Source organism: Aegilops tauschii, chromosome 7 (assembly GCF_002575655.3).
Source record: "Aegilops tauschii subsp. strangulata cultivar AL8/78 chromosome 7, Aet v6.0, whole genome shotgun sequence".
Lineage (NCBI taxonomy): Eukaryota > Viridiplantae > Streptophyta > Magnoliopsida > Poales > Poaceae > Aegilops > Aegilops tauschii.
Genome location: NC_053041.3, coordinates 25,028,995 through 25,046,664, shown reverse-complemented (window position 1 = coordinate 25,046,664; position 17,670 = coordinate 25,028,995). Strand labels below are relative to the sequence as shown.

The window sequence follows — 17,670 nt, the reverse complement described above, 5'->3', positions numbered from 1 at the left end:
AATGATGATGATCATGAAACTTCAGATCAAGTTATTACTAAACCTCGTAGATCAACCAGAGTAAGATCCGCACCAGAGTGGTACGGTAATCCTATTCTGGAAGTTATGTTACTAGACCATCACGAACCTACGAACTATGAAGAAGCGATGGTGAGCCCAGATTCCGCAAAATGGCTTGAGGCCATGAAATCTGAGATGGGATCCATGTATGAGAACAAAGTATGGACTTTGGTTGACTTTCCCAATGATCGGCAAGCCATTGAAAATAAATGGATCTTCAAGAAGAAGACTGACGCTGATGGTAATGTTACTGTCTATAAAGCTCGACTTGTTGCGAAAGGTTTTCGACAAGTTCAAGGGATTGACTACGATGAGACCTTCTCACCCGTAGCGATGCTTAAGTCTGTCCGAATCATGTTAGCAATTGCCGCATTTTATGATTATGAAATTTGGCAACTGGATGTCAAAACTGCATTCCTGAATGGATTTCTGGAAGAAGAGTTGTATATGATGCAACCAGAAGGTTTTGTCGATCCAAAGGGAGCTAACAAAGTGTGCAAGCTCCAGCGATCCATTTATGGACTGGTACAAGCCTCTCGGAGTTGGAATAAACGCTTTGATAGTGTGATCAAAGCATTTGGTTTTATACAGACTTTTGGAGAAGCCTGTATTTACAAGAAAGTGAGTGGGAGCTCTGTAGCATTTCTGATATTATATGTGGATGACATATTACTGATTGGAAATGATATAGAATTTCTGGATAGCATAAAGGGATACTTGAATAAGAGTTTTTCAATGAAAGACCTCGGTGAAGCTGCGTATATATTGGGCATCAAGATCTATAAAGATAGATCAAGACGCTTAATTGGACTTTCACAAAAGCACATACCTTGACAAAGTTTTGAAGAAGTTTAAAATGGATCAAGCAAAGAAAGGATTCTTGCCTAAGTTGAGTAAGACTCAATGCCCGACCACTGCAGAAGATAGAGAGAAGATGAAAGATGTCCCCTATGCTTCAGCCATAGGCTCTATCATGTATGCAATGCTGTGTACCAGACCTGATGTATGCCTTGCTATAAGTCTAGCAGGAAGGTACCAAAGTAATCCAGGAGTGGATCACTGGACAGCGGTCAAGAACATCCTGAAATACCTGAAAAGGACTAAGGATATGTTTCTCGTATATGAAGGTGACAAAGAGCTCATCGTAAATGGTTACGTTGATGCAAGCTTTGACACTGATCCGGACGATTCTAAATCGCAAACCGGATACGTATTTACATTGAACGGTGGAGCTGTCAGTTGGTGCAGTTCTAAACAAAGCGTCGTGGCGGGATCTACATGTGAAGCGGAGTACATAGCTGCTTCGGAAGCAGCAAATGAAGGAGTCTGGATGAAGGAGTTCATATCCGATCTAGGTGTCATACCTAGTGCATCGGGTCCTATGAAAATCTTTTGTGACAATACTGGTGCAATTGCCTTGGCAAAGGAATCCAGATTTCACAAGAGAACCAAGCACATCAAAAGACGCTTCAATTCCATCCGGGATTTAGTCCAGGTGGGAGACATAGAAATTTGCAAGATACATACGGATCTGAATGTTGCAGACCCGTTGACTAAGCCTCTTCCACGAGCAAAACATGATCAGCACCAAGGCTCCATGGGTGTAAGAATCATTACTGTGCAATCTAGATTATTGACTCTAGTGCAAGTGGGAGACTGAAGGAAATATGCCCTAGAGGCAATAATAAAGTATTATTTATTTCCTTGTATCATGATAAATGTTTATTATTAATGCTAGAATTGTATTAACCGGAAACATAATACATGTGTGAATATATAGACAAACAGAGTGTCACTAGTATGCCTCTACTTGACTAGCTCGTTAATAAAAGATGGTTATGTTTCCTACCCATAGACATAAGTTGTCATTTGATTAACGAGATCACCTCATTAGGAGAATGACGTGATTGACTTGACCCATTCCGTTAGCTTAGCACTCGATCGTTTAGTATGTTGCTATTGCTTTCTTCATGACTTATACATGTTCCTATGACTATGAGATTATGCAACTCCCGTTTACCGGAGGAACACTTTGTGTGCTACCAAACGTCACAACGTAAATGGGTGATTATAAAGGTGCTCTACAGGTGTCTCCAAAGGTACTTGTTGGGTTGGCGTATTTCGAGATTAGGATTTGTCACTCCAATTGTCGGAGAGGTATCTCTGGGCCCACTTGGTAATGCACATCACTATAAGCCTTGCAAGCATTGTGACTAATGAGTTAGTTGCGGGATGATGTGTTACGGAACGAGTAAAGAGACTTGCCGGTAACGAGATTGAACTAGGTATCGAGATACCGGCGATCAAATCTCGGGCAAGTAACATACCGGTGACAAAGGGAACAACGTATGTTGTTATGCGGTCTGACCGATAAAGATCTTCGTAGAATATGTGGGAGCCAATATGGGCATCCAGGCCCCGCTATTGGTTATTGACCGGAGACGTGTCTCGGTCATGTCTACATAGTTCTCGAACCCGTAGGGTCCGCACGCTTAACGTTACAATGACAGTTTTATTGAGTTTTGATGTACCGAAGGAGTTCGGAGTCCCGGATGAGATCGGGGATATGACGAGGAGTCTCGAAATGGTCGAGACGTAAAAATCGATATATTGGACGACTATATTCGGACTTCGGAAAGGTTCCGAGTGATTCGGGTATTTTTCGGAGTACCGGAGAGTTACGGGAATTCGTATTGGGCCTTAATGGGCCATACGGGAAAGGAGAGAAAGGCCTCAAAAGGTGGCCGCACCCCTCCCCATGGTCTGGTCCGAATTGGACTAGGGAAGGGGGGCGCACCCTTCCTTCTTTCTCCTTCCCCCTTCCCTTCTCCTACTCCCACAAGGAAAGGAGGAGTCCTACTCCCGGTGGGAGTAGGACTCCCCCCTATGGCGTGCCTCTCCCCTTGGCCGGCTGCCTACCCCTTGCTCCTTTATATACGGGGGCAGGGGGGCACCCCAGAGACACAACAATTGATCCTTGAGATCTCTTAGCCGTGTGCGGTGCCCCCTCCATCATATTACACCTCGATAATACCATTGCGGAGCTTAGGCGAAGCCCTGCGTCGGTGGAACATCATCATCGTCACCACGCCGTCGTGCTGACGAAACTCTCCCTCAACACTCGGCTGGATCGGAGTTCGAGGGACGTCATCGAGCTGAACGTGTGTAGAACTCGGAGGTGCCGTACGTTCGGTACTTGATCGGTCGGATCGTGAAGACGTACGACTACATCAACCGCGTTGTGATAACGCTTCCGCTGTCGGTCTACGAGGGTACGTGGACAACACTCTCCCCTCTCGTTGCTATGCATCACCATGATCTTGCGTGTGCGTAGGAAATTTTTTGAAATTACTACGTTCCCCAACAAGCAGGGTGTATCAGGGAGAAGAAGAAAAGAAAGATCGTCCACAGAGAAGCTTGAGGTAGAAGGACGTGGGTAGTAAGAGCGAGACTCGTCAAAGGTCACATCACGCGAGATGTGCAAACGACGACCAACAGGATCCCAGCAGCGATAGCCCTTGTGCTCATCACTGTAGCCATGAAAAACACACTCAACTGACTGAGCAGTCAGTTTGGTGCGTTCTCGCGGGGCAAGAAGGGCATAGCACACACATCTAAACATACGAAGAGCTGAGTAGTCAGGAGAGCGACCAGTGAGACACTCCATAGGAATACCACCCTGCAGAGCAGTTGATGGTTGTATGTTGATGAGATAGGTGGATGTAGAAACAACCTCGGCCCAAAAATGGGGTGGGAGAGAAGCGGCAATCATCAGAGCACGAGCCATCTCAAGTAGATGACGATGCTTACGTTCGGCAACGCCATTCTGAGCATGTGCACCAGGACAAAAGAACTAGGCAAGAGTACCCTATTCTGCAAGAAAACCACACAACAGCTGGGAGATAAACTCACCAACGGAGTCAGCACGAAAAGTACGAATGGACGTGGAAAACTGGGTGTGAACCATGGCAGCAAAACGTTTGTATATAGAGAGAACCTCGCTACGAGATTTCATAAAGTAGAGCCAAGTGTAGCGAGAGAAATCATCAATAAACAAGATATAGTAGCGGTGGCCACCTTTCGAATCAAAGGGAGCATGACCCCATACATCAGAATGAACTAAGTCAAAAGGACGCTGAGATACCGACTCACTGGTAGGATAAGGTAACTGGGTCTGTTTGCCAAGTCTGCAGCCATTACAATGTAAAGAAACATCTCCAGATACAGACCCTAAGAGGCCCTGACGAACTAAAGAAGACAAGCGAGAGCCACATATGTGACCAAGGCGATGATGCCACTGCTGGAAGGACGAGACGAAGAGGCAGCAAGAGCATGGGAGCTGGCTGAAGTGGTGACAGTGGAAGGAACACAAAGCCAGTCAACCTCCCAAAGGCCCTCTGACTCACGGCGCCGGGGGCCAGCACCAACCAAAGCCTTGGCGCGACGATCCTGAATGGAGTAAGAGTCGGTATCAAGAATGACACGACAACCAGAATCAGTAAGTTGGGCAGCGGAAAAAAGATTCATGGTGAGGCGAGGAACATGTGAAACACTAGGAACAAAAAAAGATGGAGTGGAAAGAAGACCACGGCTAGCAACACGAAGAGGTGTGCCATCAGCGGTAAGAACATTAACAGGCGAATCAAGAGGTCGGAGAGAAGACAACACAGAAGAATCAGAAGACATATGAAAAGAGGCTCCAGAATCCAGAACCCACGAAGGTGTACCTGACTGTGTAGATGCCTGCGGTGGTGGAGCAGTGGCTGCAGTCATAGCAGCAGCGGAAACGGTCGACGAAGAGCCTGAGGAAGCTAAGAGACGCTTGAGCCTCATATGTCCTGGTCAGTGAGTGACGGGGTCGAGGAGGATCCAGGAGTCCCACTGGAAGAGGAGCGCCTCTGGTCTCGCTTCTTCTCACGGCAATCAGACTCTGGGTGACCTGGCCGAGAGCAGTAGCCACAGAAGGTGTCACGGCGCGACCGGCCCCTCTCAGCATAAGAAGGACGACCCACCCCCCTGAAGGAGTAGGCAGGAGCGGTGGAGCGGTGAGGCGAGCAGGTGGCATAGGAGCTCGGGCGGCCAACACTGATGGAACCACAAGTAACCCAGCAGAGCGTAGGCGAGTCTCTTTAGCACGAAGCTCAGCAAGTACCTCCGAGAGAGGAACACGACCACGAGCGAGCAGGTGAGCACGGCGAGGCTCGAACTCAGAGCGAAGACGAGATAAGAACTCCTGAACCCGCTGAAACTCCAAATCGGACCGTGTAGTCCGACAGCAATGGCAAGTTCCACAAACGACGGTCCGAAGAGAGTCAAGCTGACGCCAGATGGTAGAGCACTATGAATAGAACTCATCAACAGAGGAATCACCTTGCTGGAGTGCATGCTCCTGACGCACCACAGATAGGTAGAGAGCATCACCAGAGGGCTGATAGCGCTGACAGAGATAAGACCACATCGCTGCAACTGTGCCAAGTCCCATGAACTCCGAGGCGAACTGAGGAAGGACACTCGCAGTAAGAACAGCAGCAGCACGAGCATCATCATTGCACCACCGAGTGTAAGCAGACAGATCATCACGATAGGCAGAAAGGGCATCCGAATAGGCTGACATCTGCTGATCATAGGCATCAACTGCAGTATCATCGAGAGCCTTGGCGGCATCACGATCAGCCTGAGAAGCATCAGCAGCAAGAACCGGCGGTGCTGGCGGGGTAGGAGCCACTGGAGCAACAGGGCAAGGCGGACAGAGGACCTCGCCAGAGAGAAGACCCCACAGAAGGAGACCGCGCATGTGGATACACATAAAGCCCGCAAACTCGGCATAGTTGGTGCCATCGAAGATCACCGAGCACCGAGGAACGGCGACATAGCCCGAAGAAGACATGAGGAACTCTTTTTTTTTGGTCAACTGCTACGGTAAACTGCTACAGGAGACCCCGATCCAGATCGGGATCGGGCTCGCGCTGGCTCGATCCAGCCCCGATGGAGGAAGCGGGGGGGGGGGGGGGGCGAGCGTGGGAGGGGCCGGCCCTGGGCAGCACCGGCTGCAGCAGGAGGCGGCCAGGGGCGGCAGCGCGCGGGGAGGCACAGGGAGGTGGCTGCCGGCCGCGGCCGAGCACGGGAAGGCGCGGGGCGGCGCGAAGTGGCAACGGCAGGCCGCGGCCGCGCTCGAGGCGGCGCGGGACAGCGACGGCAGGCCGCGGCCGAGATCGGGGTAGCGCAGGCCTGGGCGAGACGGCGGGGCGGCGGGGAGGGAGAGAGCCGGGGGCGAGGGAGGAGGTGGCCGGCGCTGGCAACGAGGTAGAGGGAGGCCGGCGACGGGGGAGCTAGGCAGCGTGCGGGAGCGGGAGAGGAACCTAAGCATCTGATACCATGTTAGGAATGGGCAACTGCATTCACAGGAAGGCCAAGGGCCAGTACATATACATGTGTATGGTAAAGGCAAGAGAGACTATACACATCTAACAGAAAGGTCACCTAAAATGCAAAATTACAGGCAATATTTAATCAAACAGAAAAGTTGAACATTATGTTCCACTGTTAATGTTGAAGAAGACACACCGTAAGAGGCTAGCATGTGATGACTGCTTTCGAAGCACACTTTGGAGATGATGGAGAGGAGTGGTCTCAAGACAATAAAATGAAAAGAAAGAAATTCCAGCAGCAAATTCCAAGAATTGATTCCCAAATGGATAAATTGGAGGACAAATGTTTTAACCTGATAAAGTAGCATAATAGACTAGGCCCTGAGACGGTTGATAACTTGATATGATACAAGCAGTAGTACAAAAACGAAGGCATAATCAGTATTCACCGGAATCAGGCATAGGCAAAGATTCTGGTGGAACAGCTTCTATAAATGATTAAAAAAAACTTGTATCAATGTCCACGGAGGACGAAAAAATGTGTCGACGTAGAAATAATATTCACACATGAGACACAGCAAAGGTGTGTATTCCTAACAGGTTTTGACAAAAAGATGGAAAGAAGTATTATATCCATAGCTCAAATAAAATCTCTATCACGGTTATATCAGAAGTTCACATTGCCAAAGTAACATAAGAAGTGCATAGATATAAATTGTACTGGATTTCCATCTAAATTAAGAGAGTAAGTAAATGACTATAAACTTCATGACTTGTGTAGTTTCGTCACTATAAACAAGGTATGTATCTTACCTCAGAAACAGCCCAGCAACCTTTATGCAAGACATGTTTTTTGAACTCTCCCTGTCTGAAATGCTACCCTTCAAAAATAATGAGAAAAACACTAGGTGACTACAATAGAAAAAATTCTCTGACAAGAAAGCCTGAATAATTATGTAATCAGAGAAGCGTACAGTACTCAATAGACAAGCAAAAAAATGTACCCGTGAGAAGAACAGTGATTGCATTACAAGGTCAGGCTAAAACTCTGTTGACGCAAACAAAATTTCAACAAACAAGTCACTATAGATGTCTATAAATAGCATATTCAAAGTTGATTGGGCTGCTAGTCCTTACCAGCATCTTCAATGCAAAGGAACTCTGTTTACCATGGAAGATCCTGCTGCTTCTGCATGTTGGCAAAATAGGAGAAGGAAAAGAGTAAGAATGCAAAGAATATCCATATGTGTTATATCTGATAATTCTACTACATAGAATGCAATCATAAAAACTACATGATAAAAAGAAACCTGTTGAGACTTTGGATCTAAATCTGCTCTATCTAAGCACGCAGATACCCCAGTCATGAATCAAAGAAAGGCCCATAAACCTGCCAAAAATGCGTTTCAGGTTTGACTGATACAAACAGGAACTGAGCGACAAGCTAAAGTTTTATGGTCAATAACTATTACAAGGTTCACTTAAAGCAGGACAGAGAGCTTCAGTAACATGCAGCTGAACCTCCAGGACAAGTGGACTCTTCTGCTCCGTTCGTTGCAGAGTTATCTGATGCTCGACAAAATTTATAAGCGAGGAAGCCAAGACATGCCGAACTTCCAACATCAATTAACAAATTCTCAAAGTTGACAAATCATATTCGAGACAGAGACACTCACATTAGAATCCCCTGATATTCCTACCAAAAACTTTTCACCGCCAAAGAACATTTGCTTTGCTCCCTCATCATCTCGCTTGTTATCTTGACTGCTTGAAGAGTTAAATCATGTATCGGCAAACATGTCAGGGTTGGGTAAAAGATCAACTGAAAGTAACTGCCATTCCAATTTCTGTGAATTTAGACAAAAAATATGGGAGATCGGAAATTGTGTATACTATTCTTCATTGATTATGTCCTAGTACATTAGGTAACAGCACAAGACATTAATTTGCTCGGATAAACTAGGAGAGTATCAAACGATGAAAGCATAAATGAATCCTGTGCTCCTGGAGAAATCCCTTGCTTCTTTCAAATTTACAACCTATATAAATGATATTTCAATCAAGTGGCTGAAAACAATGATTTTACCAGTTCAAGTGCAACTTTAATCTGGCAAGAATACCTGCCATTTTTCGTTTTTTTAGACTATTTGGAGGGCCAAAGCCCCCCTGGTTCCATTGCTTGAACGAAACTAGAGATACAGAGAACAAAAGCACCTACAGCGCATCCGAAGGGAAAACTAAAAACATCTAGCAAAGTTCTACTGATTATTACAGCTCATAAGGCCGCAGCCTGAGCAGATTGAAAAGCAAAAACTAAAGCTAAATTAACAACGAGAAAGATGACAATCTAGGAAACGATTGCAATGGAGTTAGGTTCGTAGCCGAAGTCCATCTTCATTTCCAGACTGTTTCAGCCCCCTTCTTCTTCTTCAGAGGGGATTGTGTTGGAGAAGCAGTAAGATCTAGCGGCGTAGTTGGGCTGGACACCACATGCTTGAGGTTCCAATCTCTTCTGGAAGGAGAGGAAGGTTCGTTGCCATCTGCAGGTTTTGGAAACAGCGACAACTTGTTGAGCATTGACCTCTCCAGCCCCTCAGCATTGCCCAGCTGCGTCACTCCTCCATAGATCAGCCCACCCCCAGCCTGAAGGGAGTTTGTATGAGCAGATTTATCATATTGGAGATTTTTTTTCAGCCCCTCCAAATGATGTTTTTTGAAAAGGATCATCCACCGCCTGATAGTCACCTATATCATACACCAAACTATTCATGTCAGTCCACATGGCATTTTTGAAGATATGGGAATTTCCAATCTTCCATATACTCCATAAGCACATGCACAGACAGAATTAATAGCAGCGTGATTCTTACTAGCAGGCCAGTATCTGGCAAATGAAAGGAAGTCATCTCCCAGACTAATTACAAAGAAATTACAGATGTGTTGCCACATGTTTTTAGCGACCACACAATCAAAGAAAAGGTGTGTAATAGTTTCTTGTTCTGAACAGAAGACACACTCAGGGAGGTTTCCAATCCCCCTCTTACTGAGATTGTCTTTTGTCATAAGTTTATTGTGAGATAAAAGCCATAAGAAAACCTGCACTCTTGGGGGCACCACAATAGACCAAACTGAGGGAATAAAGATAAGTTTAGCCCCTCTAAAGTTAATAATACTGTAGAGGGAACCAGTAGTGTATTTGCCTTTAGCTTCATATATTGCCAAATGAGAGCATCTTCACAATCAGTATAGGCAATTCCCAAGATGATCTGCTCTAGGCAGTACCGATCTTCCATCATGGCAGGGTTAAAGATCCTACGAAAAGTAAGTTTGATGTTTTGACCATCCCAAACATCAGCTACAGACACACACTGTTGGTGACAAATAGAATATAGAGGCCAAAATTGAACAGATAAAGGGGAGGCGCCAAACCAATTGTCTTCCCAAAACCTAATCTTGGTTCCTTTTCCTACAGTCCATCTATGACCAAATTTAAGAGCCTTAGCTGCCCAAAGCACCCCATTTTTCGTTTTTTGTGTACAGTACAAAATTACGAAATGTTATAGCTGCTAGTGGAGGTGACCTGAAAAGAAATTAGGAACTAAAATTCCTGTCCTTAATGATGCATCCAGTTTTACTCTCTAAAAAAATAATAGGAAAAAACTGAATATGCAAGTAAGTCACCAGAAAAGGCCTAAAGGTAATTTCAGGACAAAAGAAAAAGGTTTAGCCCCATTTGTCATCAGAAATAAAACTGAATATGCAAATAAGTATTCAGACTTTCCAAGTGTTTCCAATACCAGGTCCACAATGCGTACTTGTACAGTCATGCCATCTGCAATCTAAGCCCAGTATAGCATATTACTTCAGATTTTGTAAGGGTATATTGCTTCAATAAATTTGCATGTGATCCATAGTAAGAAACTGTTATACAATTTATAAAAATTATTAGTAAAACAAAAGGTGCAGACATGCACACACTGGAAAAAACAGACTATGAAGCAGAAAACAGAGCCTAGAAAGATTTAAATTAGCTATGATGAATAACATGAACTATCTGGATGATTTAACAATATAATCATCATTTTAACAGAAGCAGCTCTGAGTGACGGGCCTTACAGATAATTTTTTTGAATGTGTAAGTACCTATTACTGAACATCAAGTGCAGTGAAACCAACCTTATCAGCATATCCATATCCAGTGCTTTTAAAGAAGTTTAGAAAACAAACATCAGTTACTGAATGGTCATATGACGGTACAAAATCACAACCTGGTAGGGCTGGAAAGATTTTCTGAATCGTCCGTCTCTACAAGCATGAGATCAAGTTTATCAATGTTCACAACAATTGGCTCCACTTGCACATTTGATACTGATGGCAGCCATAATGATAAACAAGAGAATCTAAATGCGAGACCTGAAAAATACGCTTGCATTTGCCATACAGAACTACCAACCACCATAAGGTCGATGTTAACTAAAAGTCACTAACTTCACTACAACATCAAAATAAGCGTGAGACCACTCTTCCGTAAGTTACACAACTGTGACTACATGCAAGAAATCAACAACAGAAACAATTCCATGCCAATGCCAAACTGAGTGTAAAGCATAACCCTCGAATCATCACTTAACCATACCAACGAACATCTCAGTCCAAATTTATAACCCGCGACTAAATTTGTAACGACAGTCGAATCTGCAGCTTCAACACAATTTCTAGCAACGAGAAGCACAAGATCCCCGACTTGACAGCATTATAAATAACAATTCAGCACAAACACAAACATGTGAGGAGGCGCCTTTACCCTGATCTGGAGCTTCCACCAACAGGCGCACATACCAGGTCCCATGATGAAGTCTACCCGCCGAATTTTTAATTGTGGAGCACCTACTTGCTAAACTCCCTGCCAGTACATGATAGCATATTATCACAGAAGGTGAGCACGTCTCGAGCATTTAGCTCTTCATGCTTTAATCCAGCCTTCTTCGGGAATTTATCTCCCATTTCGCCTTCCACCTGTGTCTAACGAACCCCACTTGCAAACTTAATTCCGTGACATCTTTCAGAAACACCTGAACATTTTCCACAATTGTCCATGTGAGAAAAATGTTTGACCCTGGTTTCCATACTGCACTCATCAGAGAAAGAGACGCACCTCTGATGCTTGTTCTCCTCCCACGCGACCTGCAGCATCACGCGACTCATCTCCCGCTAAACGAGCTGCAGTGACAACACAAAACTCAATACAGTTACAATCTATGTACACTGCCTTCTACAGAATACTACTAATTATCTCACTCACCACATCCTCCATCAGATCTAGAATGCACCATTGATCTTTGGAACACAAGTCCTCCAGGTCCAGCTGATCACCGCCTACCTGACAAAAGTCCAAATATATTAGACACATCATGGACTCCTGTGCCATGTCAGACACACACTATGAAACCAATCCAGCGTCGGTGTCCCCTGGACTTCTCATGTGCAAGCTGCCCTGGATGAGCGTTCGAGAGAGAGAATGAGGCCAGGGGCGCACCTGCCAACGGACTCCGGTACCGCAGCCTGGTCCAAGGGGACGTGCTCATCCTTCCGCTGCTGCTCATGACGAGGAGGGCTGGGGAATTGAGACGCGCACTGCTCGTGGTGGCGTTCGGCAAAGGGGCGGCTCAGGAGCGTCGTACCCGTCGCGGAGCGGGACGAAGAGATGGGGGCGGAGGCCGTCAGCTTAGGCCTGGGAGGCGAGAACCGGGGAGTGAGGCGGTCGGTGGCGGCCTCGAAGGGGACGACGAGCGCGGATTGCAGGGGGACGAGGATGTCCTCGCCGCCCGTCTCCATGATCGGCCTCCCTGCCGCGGCCGGGCGCCCCGTGCTGCGCCCCTCAGCTTCCAATTCCCCCTCCAACGCGCGGCGCGGTCCACCCGGTCGGCGTGCCGCCCCGTGAGGTGCCGGTACGCCCAGGTAGCCGCGGCGAGGGTGGCGAAGTAGAGCGCCGCGGCGGCCACCACGAGGAGCGCGAACGCGAACGGCACCGGGCTGGTCAGCAGCGCCAGCCAGCGGACCGAGGAAGACGAGCGCCACCACTGCGCCCGTGAGGGTCAGCCCCGCCAGCACCAGCAGCGCCGCGCCGGCGATGAGCAGGGTCAGGAGGCCCACCACCTGCGTCGAGGTCGGGAGGTGCGCCTGCACGCGCCGCAGCAGCGTTGTCGATGGGTCGTCCAAGTCTGTGTGCCCCGGCGGCCGCGCCGAGGCCACGCCGCCCTCGCCGTGCCGATCCGCCATGGAAGGGAGAGTGTCTGTGAGGGAGCTGGCCTAGGACTAGGAGGAGGGGCGAGGAAGGGTGCCGGTGTTACGCCCCCTTCGGCCGTGGAGCGCGTAGAGGAGGCCGGGGAGGGGTGGGGGGTGGGGAACGGCGGCGGCGGCGGCGGCGGCGGGGGTTGGTGGGGGAGGGAGGAGGCAGAGCAGGTGGGCTGGCGCTGGGGCCTGTGCCCACGCACATGGAGGAAGAACGAACACGTCAAAAAAAAATTTATGTTTCCAACAAATGTTGCCAAAAGTGTTTCCTGTTGGGGACCGTGCATATTTCCTTCATTTCCTCTCCCATTCCATGGCGGCTAGGGCAAACTCTTCTCCTCCAGGCTTTGCAGGCGAGCCCGTGGATTCACCTCCACTTTACCTACCGCTCCGGCGGCCGGTGACGGGAAGGGGAATTCCGGTACCTCCGCTTCGATTAGTAGTAGGTTAGGGTTTTTGGTCCTCGCATGCGTGGCACTCGGGTGAATAGCGGCGCTTCTTCTTCCAGTTTGTCTTCCGGGCTCCGATCCTCCTCGAATCCGTCCGTCTGGATATATAGTCGATGGAGTTCCGGCGTAGATTCCTGGCGTCTCCTTGGGGCGGTGAGGTAGGGCGTTCTCGTCGTGCGGTGGTTTAGGTGCTGCAATTCTATTCAATAACGTTGGTCCTTAGGGACACGTGCACGATGACTTCTTACGGTCATCGACGAGGTCAAGCTGGCTCTGGTTGGGGACCGACGATAGGAGCACATCGACGGCTCGTTCTGACGGTGGTAATGGTCCTTCGATGATCTCGGAATCTCGATGTAAATTTATTATGTTTGAGATGATTTTGTATTTCTGGTGAACTTCTATAATTATCTGGATCTTTTCACAGAAAAAAAATTATAGGGATCAAGCAAAAGCGTAAGAAAGAGGGTCCAGGAGGGCGACCAAACCCTAACAGTCACTCTCGCTTACCCCTCTCCGCCGCCACCAGGGCACATCGTTGGGTAAGACCACGCGACGGCGGGGAGGTCCTAATCGGGGGCGGTCTTCATGAGGTGGTTCTCAGTGGCAGTGTTGGTGGAGCCGAGGTCCCTAGGCACGGGAACCGAGAGGCAGTGAAGCAAAGCTCCCTGGGTTCCAGGCATCCCAGCTCCTGGCCTTGTGGGGGTCTAGGGCACTGGCGGCGCTGAGGGTATTCATGTGTATTCGTATGAATACCCATTATTGAGCGCAAAAAAAAAAAATTAATACATAGCTGCAACGCACGGCCCATCGCTCGCTCCCTTCTCTCGCTCGTTGCCTCGTTCGGTCGTTCCCCAATCCCCACTTCCCCTGCTCGAGCCCTAGCCGCCTACGCCCAGCGACCAGCGAGAGCGACCCCCGCTCCCGCTCACCGAGTCACCGCCTCACCGGCCGCCGCCCGGCCGGCCGGCCCCCGCCCCGCCCCGCCGCCGGTGCTCGCCGTGACGCCGTCCGCCGGCCGCCCCTCAGACTGCATCCTGTGACGCCGCCCCGCCCCGGCGCTCGCCGTCCGCCGGCCGCCCCTCAGACCGCATCGCTGCGACGCCGCCCCGCCCCGGCGCTCGCGTCCGCCGGCCGCCCCGCCCCAGCCGCCCATTGCCCGCCGCAGCGCTGCCCAGCGGCAGTTTCTTTCTCCTGCCTGCGTTAGTGCCCTGCGTTCAGGTACAGTATTAAAGAAAACAGGGTTTCAGTTTTTTAGTTGATTCGATTTTGCAGCTGGAGTAGGATTCTTCCTTGTTTTGTTAATTTGTAGATGCTAATTTCTTCCTTGTTTTGTTGTAATGTAGATGAAGAAGAAGATTGGGACTGGTGGTGGCAGTAGGATTCTTGCATTGTGGGAAAAAGCTTCAAAAGCAAAGAAGATTGATGAAACGTCTACACCGAATCAGAGTGCAGCTGCATCGGGTACTTGTACCTCTCATGTTCAGCTTGAGAGCAATTTGCAATTGGAGTTAGTGCAAGCACCGGATGCGGAATGTGAACCGGAGAGCAGAGAAGCAACCCCAACCCCAATTGATAAAGATGCTGAAACAAGTGATGCAGATGATGAACCAATGGAAGCAGATTTGGAGGCACTCGAACCTGATCCTGGGAAGCGGATTCCCATCTCAATGTATGCTGTCAATGACCAAGATAGAGTAAGAAGAAGATATATTGAGATGAAGCCATGTCAACCAAAGAATCATAACTTTGAGTATACAAATAAAAGTGGAGTTGACCGTCGCTTTTGTCGTGCTTGGTTTAAAGAATTTCCATGGATTGAGTATAGTGTGACAAAAGATAGTGCTTTCTGCTTTGTTTGCTATCTGTTCAAGGATAAGACAAAATATCCCGGTGGAGATGCATTTGTGAAGAATGGATTTAGGAACTGGAACATGAAATCGAGATTGAAGAAACATGAAGGTGAGGTTAGTAGTGCTCATGCTGAAGCTCAAGAGAAGTATGATATGTTCACTACACCACAAACATCAATTAGGGAGTCTTTTGCTTCAAACACCTCACAATATAAGGCTTTGTATAAGCAGCGTTTGACATGGACACTCAAATGTTTGAGATTTCTATTGCACCAAGGCTTGGCATTTAGAGGACATGATGAAAGTGAAAACTCACTAAATAAAGGAAATTTTCTTGAGCTTTTAAATTGGCTAGCTGGAAATTTTGAAGAGGTTGATAGGGTTGTTCTCAAAAATGCTCCACAGAACTGCAAGATGACTCACCATGATATACAACATGAGTTAATAAAATGTTGTGCACAGGAGACTACAAAATTAGTCATTGAAGAACTTGATGGTGGCCACTTTGCAATACTTGCAGATGAGTCTAGTGATGTGTATCAGAATGAACAGTTGGCAATTTGCTTGCGTTATGTTGATAAGAAAGGAAGGGCTGTTGTAAGATTTCTTGGTCTTGCTCATGTTCAAGATACTACCTCTTTGACACTTAAAGCTGCAATTGAGCAAATGCTTATGAAGTACAATTTGACCTTTGCAATGGTTCGTGGGCAAGGATATGATGGAGCTAGCAACATGAAAGGTAATGCTAATGGCCTAAAAAAACTAATTATGGATGAGTCTCCTTCTGCCTACTATGTTCATTGTTTTGCCCATCAACTACAGTTAACTCTTGTTGCTGTTGCTAAAGATAGTGGTGATTGTACTTGGTTCTTTCAACAACTTGCACACTTGTTAAATGCTCTTGGCATGTCTTGTAAAAAGATGAGAATGCTTTGTATAGCTCAGGCTGAGGAACTCATTGATGCATTGGAATTGGAAGAAGTAGAAACGGGGAGTGGGCTGAATCAGGAAATGGGTTTGGGAAGGCCATGTGATACACGTTGGGGCTCTCACTTCAAAACCGTGAACCATGTCATCTGTATGTATGGTGCAATACGACGAGTCCTCATCAAGATTGGAAAAGAGTACCATGGTGCGGAGGCGCAAGCGGCTCTAACCATATTGACACCATTTCGGTCATTTGAGTTTGTTTTCATGGCACACTTGATGCAAGAAATATTTGGATACACAGATGAGTTGAGTAGAGCTTTGCAAAAGCAAGACCAAGATATTGTTCATGCTATTGAGCTTGTTGATATCACAAAGTATCACTTGGAGGGTTTGAGGACTGATCCTGGATGGGATGATTTTCTCAAAAAGGTCACATCTTTTTGTACAAAGCATAAGATCAAAATTGTTGATATGGAGGGTCCTTACTTTCCCGCTGGCCGGCCTAGAAGGGGTTTCTTTAATGGTGCAATGAATTACCATCGCTTCAAAGTTGATATGTATGTGAGTGTCATTGATAGGCAAATTAGTGAGTTGAATGGCAGATTTGATGAGGTAAACACAGATCTACTTTCTTGCATGGCAGCATTTTGTCCACTTCGTCTATTTGCTGCTTATGATCAAGAGAAATTGGTTAGGCTTGCTACAAAGTTTTATGCTAATGATTTCACAAGTGATGAACTGGCAAGACTTCCATGGCAACTAAACATGTACGTTACTCATGTGCGTAGAGATGAAAGGTTTCAAAACTTGAAGAATCTGTGTGAGCTTTCAGTTATGTTTGTCGAGACAAACAAGCATGAACAATACTATATTGTTTACAAGCTTCTTAAGTTGGTATTAATTCTGCCAGTAGCTACTGCTAGTGTTGAAAGGGTGTTCTCTTCAATGAACTATGTGAAGAATAAGCTAAGGAGCAAAATGGGTGATGATTACTTGAACAATTGTTTGGTTACATTTGTTGAGAGAGAATTCTTCAATCAAGTAAAGGATGAGGATGTCATCAATCTCTTCCAAAAAGGTGATCGCAAAGTTATATTGTAAGATGGGATATCATCAATCTGTCACTCAAAAGGTACTGGTGTCTTTATGTTTATGTATAATTAGTATGGTTTGATGCATTAAAAATTTACCATTGTTGTACTGGTGTCTTTATAATACATTTAGAGTAATTTTTTTGTGCCAATGAATACCCAGCCTCAAAATCCTGGCGCCGCCACTGGTCTAGGGTGTCTTCTACAACTCCTCTGACCCGTCTTGACTTGAAACTTCTCGAACAATTTTTCCCTGATTTTTTGGTCCCAGAAAAATATTATTTCTGCAAATTCTAAAAAGATGTAGAAAATCACAACTGGCACTATAGAGTGGATTAATATGTTAGTTCAATAAGTAAATATAAAGTTGTGCCAAAATAATGCAATAATGGTATAGATGTAGCATGAACATAGTAAAAAAATAGTTTAAACATATCGACAGTGCGCTGAATTAATGTGATAATTCAACTTATCGAACAGGCTTTTGGCTTTTTTTGTTTATTTAACCTACTTATCTCTAGTTTCCTGGCTATTTTTATAGAACACTTCTAAAAATAAGAACCCTGTAGCATAGTTCAACAAGCCCAAGCACTAGTAGAAAAAGGGCCTTTAGTCCCGGTTCATAAGG

The 17,670-nt window shown here is 46.6% G+C and overlaps 1 protein-coding gene across 1 annotated transcript; it reads left to right on the top strand.

The window, feature by feature from the left end:
* Positions 1-14,004: 14,004 nt before the first annotated feature.
* LOC109769258 (uncharacterized) lies at positions 14,005-17,194 on the top strand. Its single transcript, XM_020328008.4, has 2 exons — positions 14,005-14,389; positions 14,515-17,194. The coding sequence occupies exon 2, from the start codon at positions 14,515-14,517 to the stop codon at positions 17,050-17,052; it is 2,538 nt and encodes an 845-aa protein (XP_020183597.3). The 5' UTR covers positions 14,005-14,389; the 3' UTR covers positions 17,053-17,194.
* Positions 17,195-17,670: the final 476 nt, after the last annotated feature.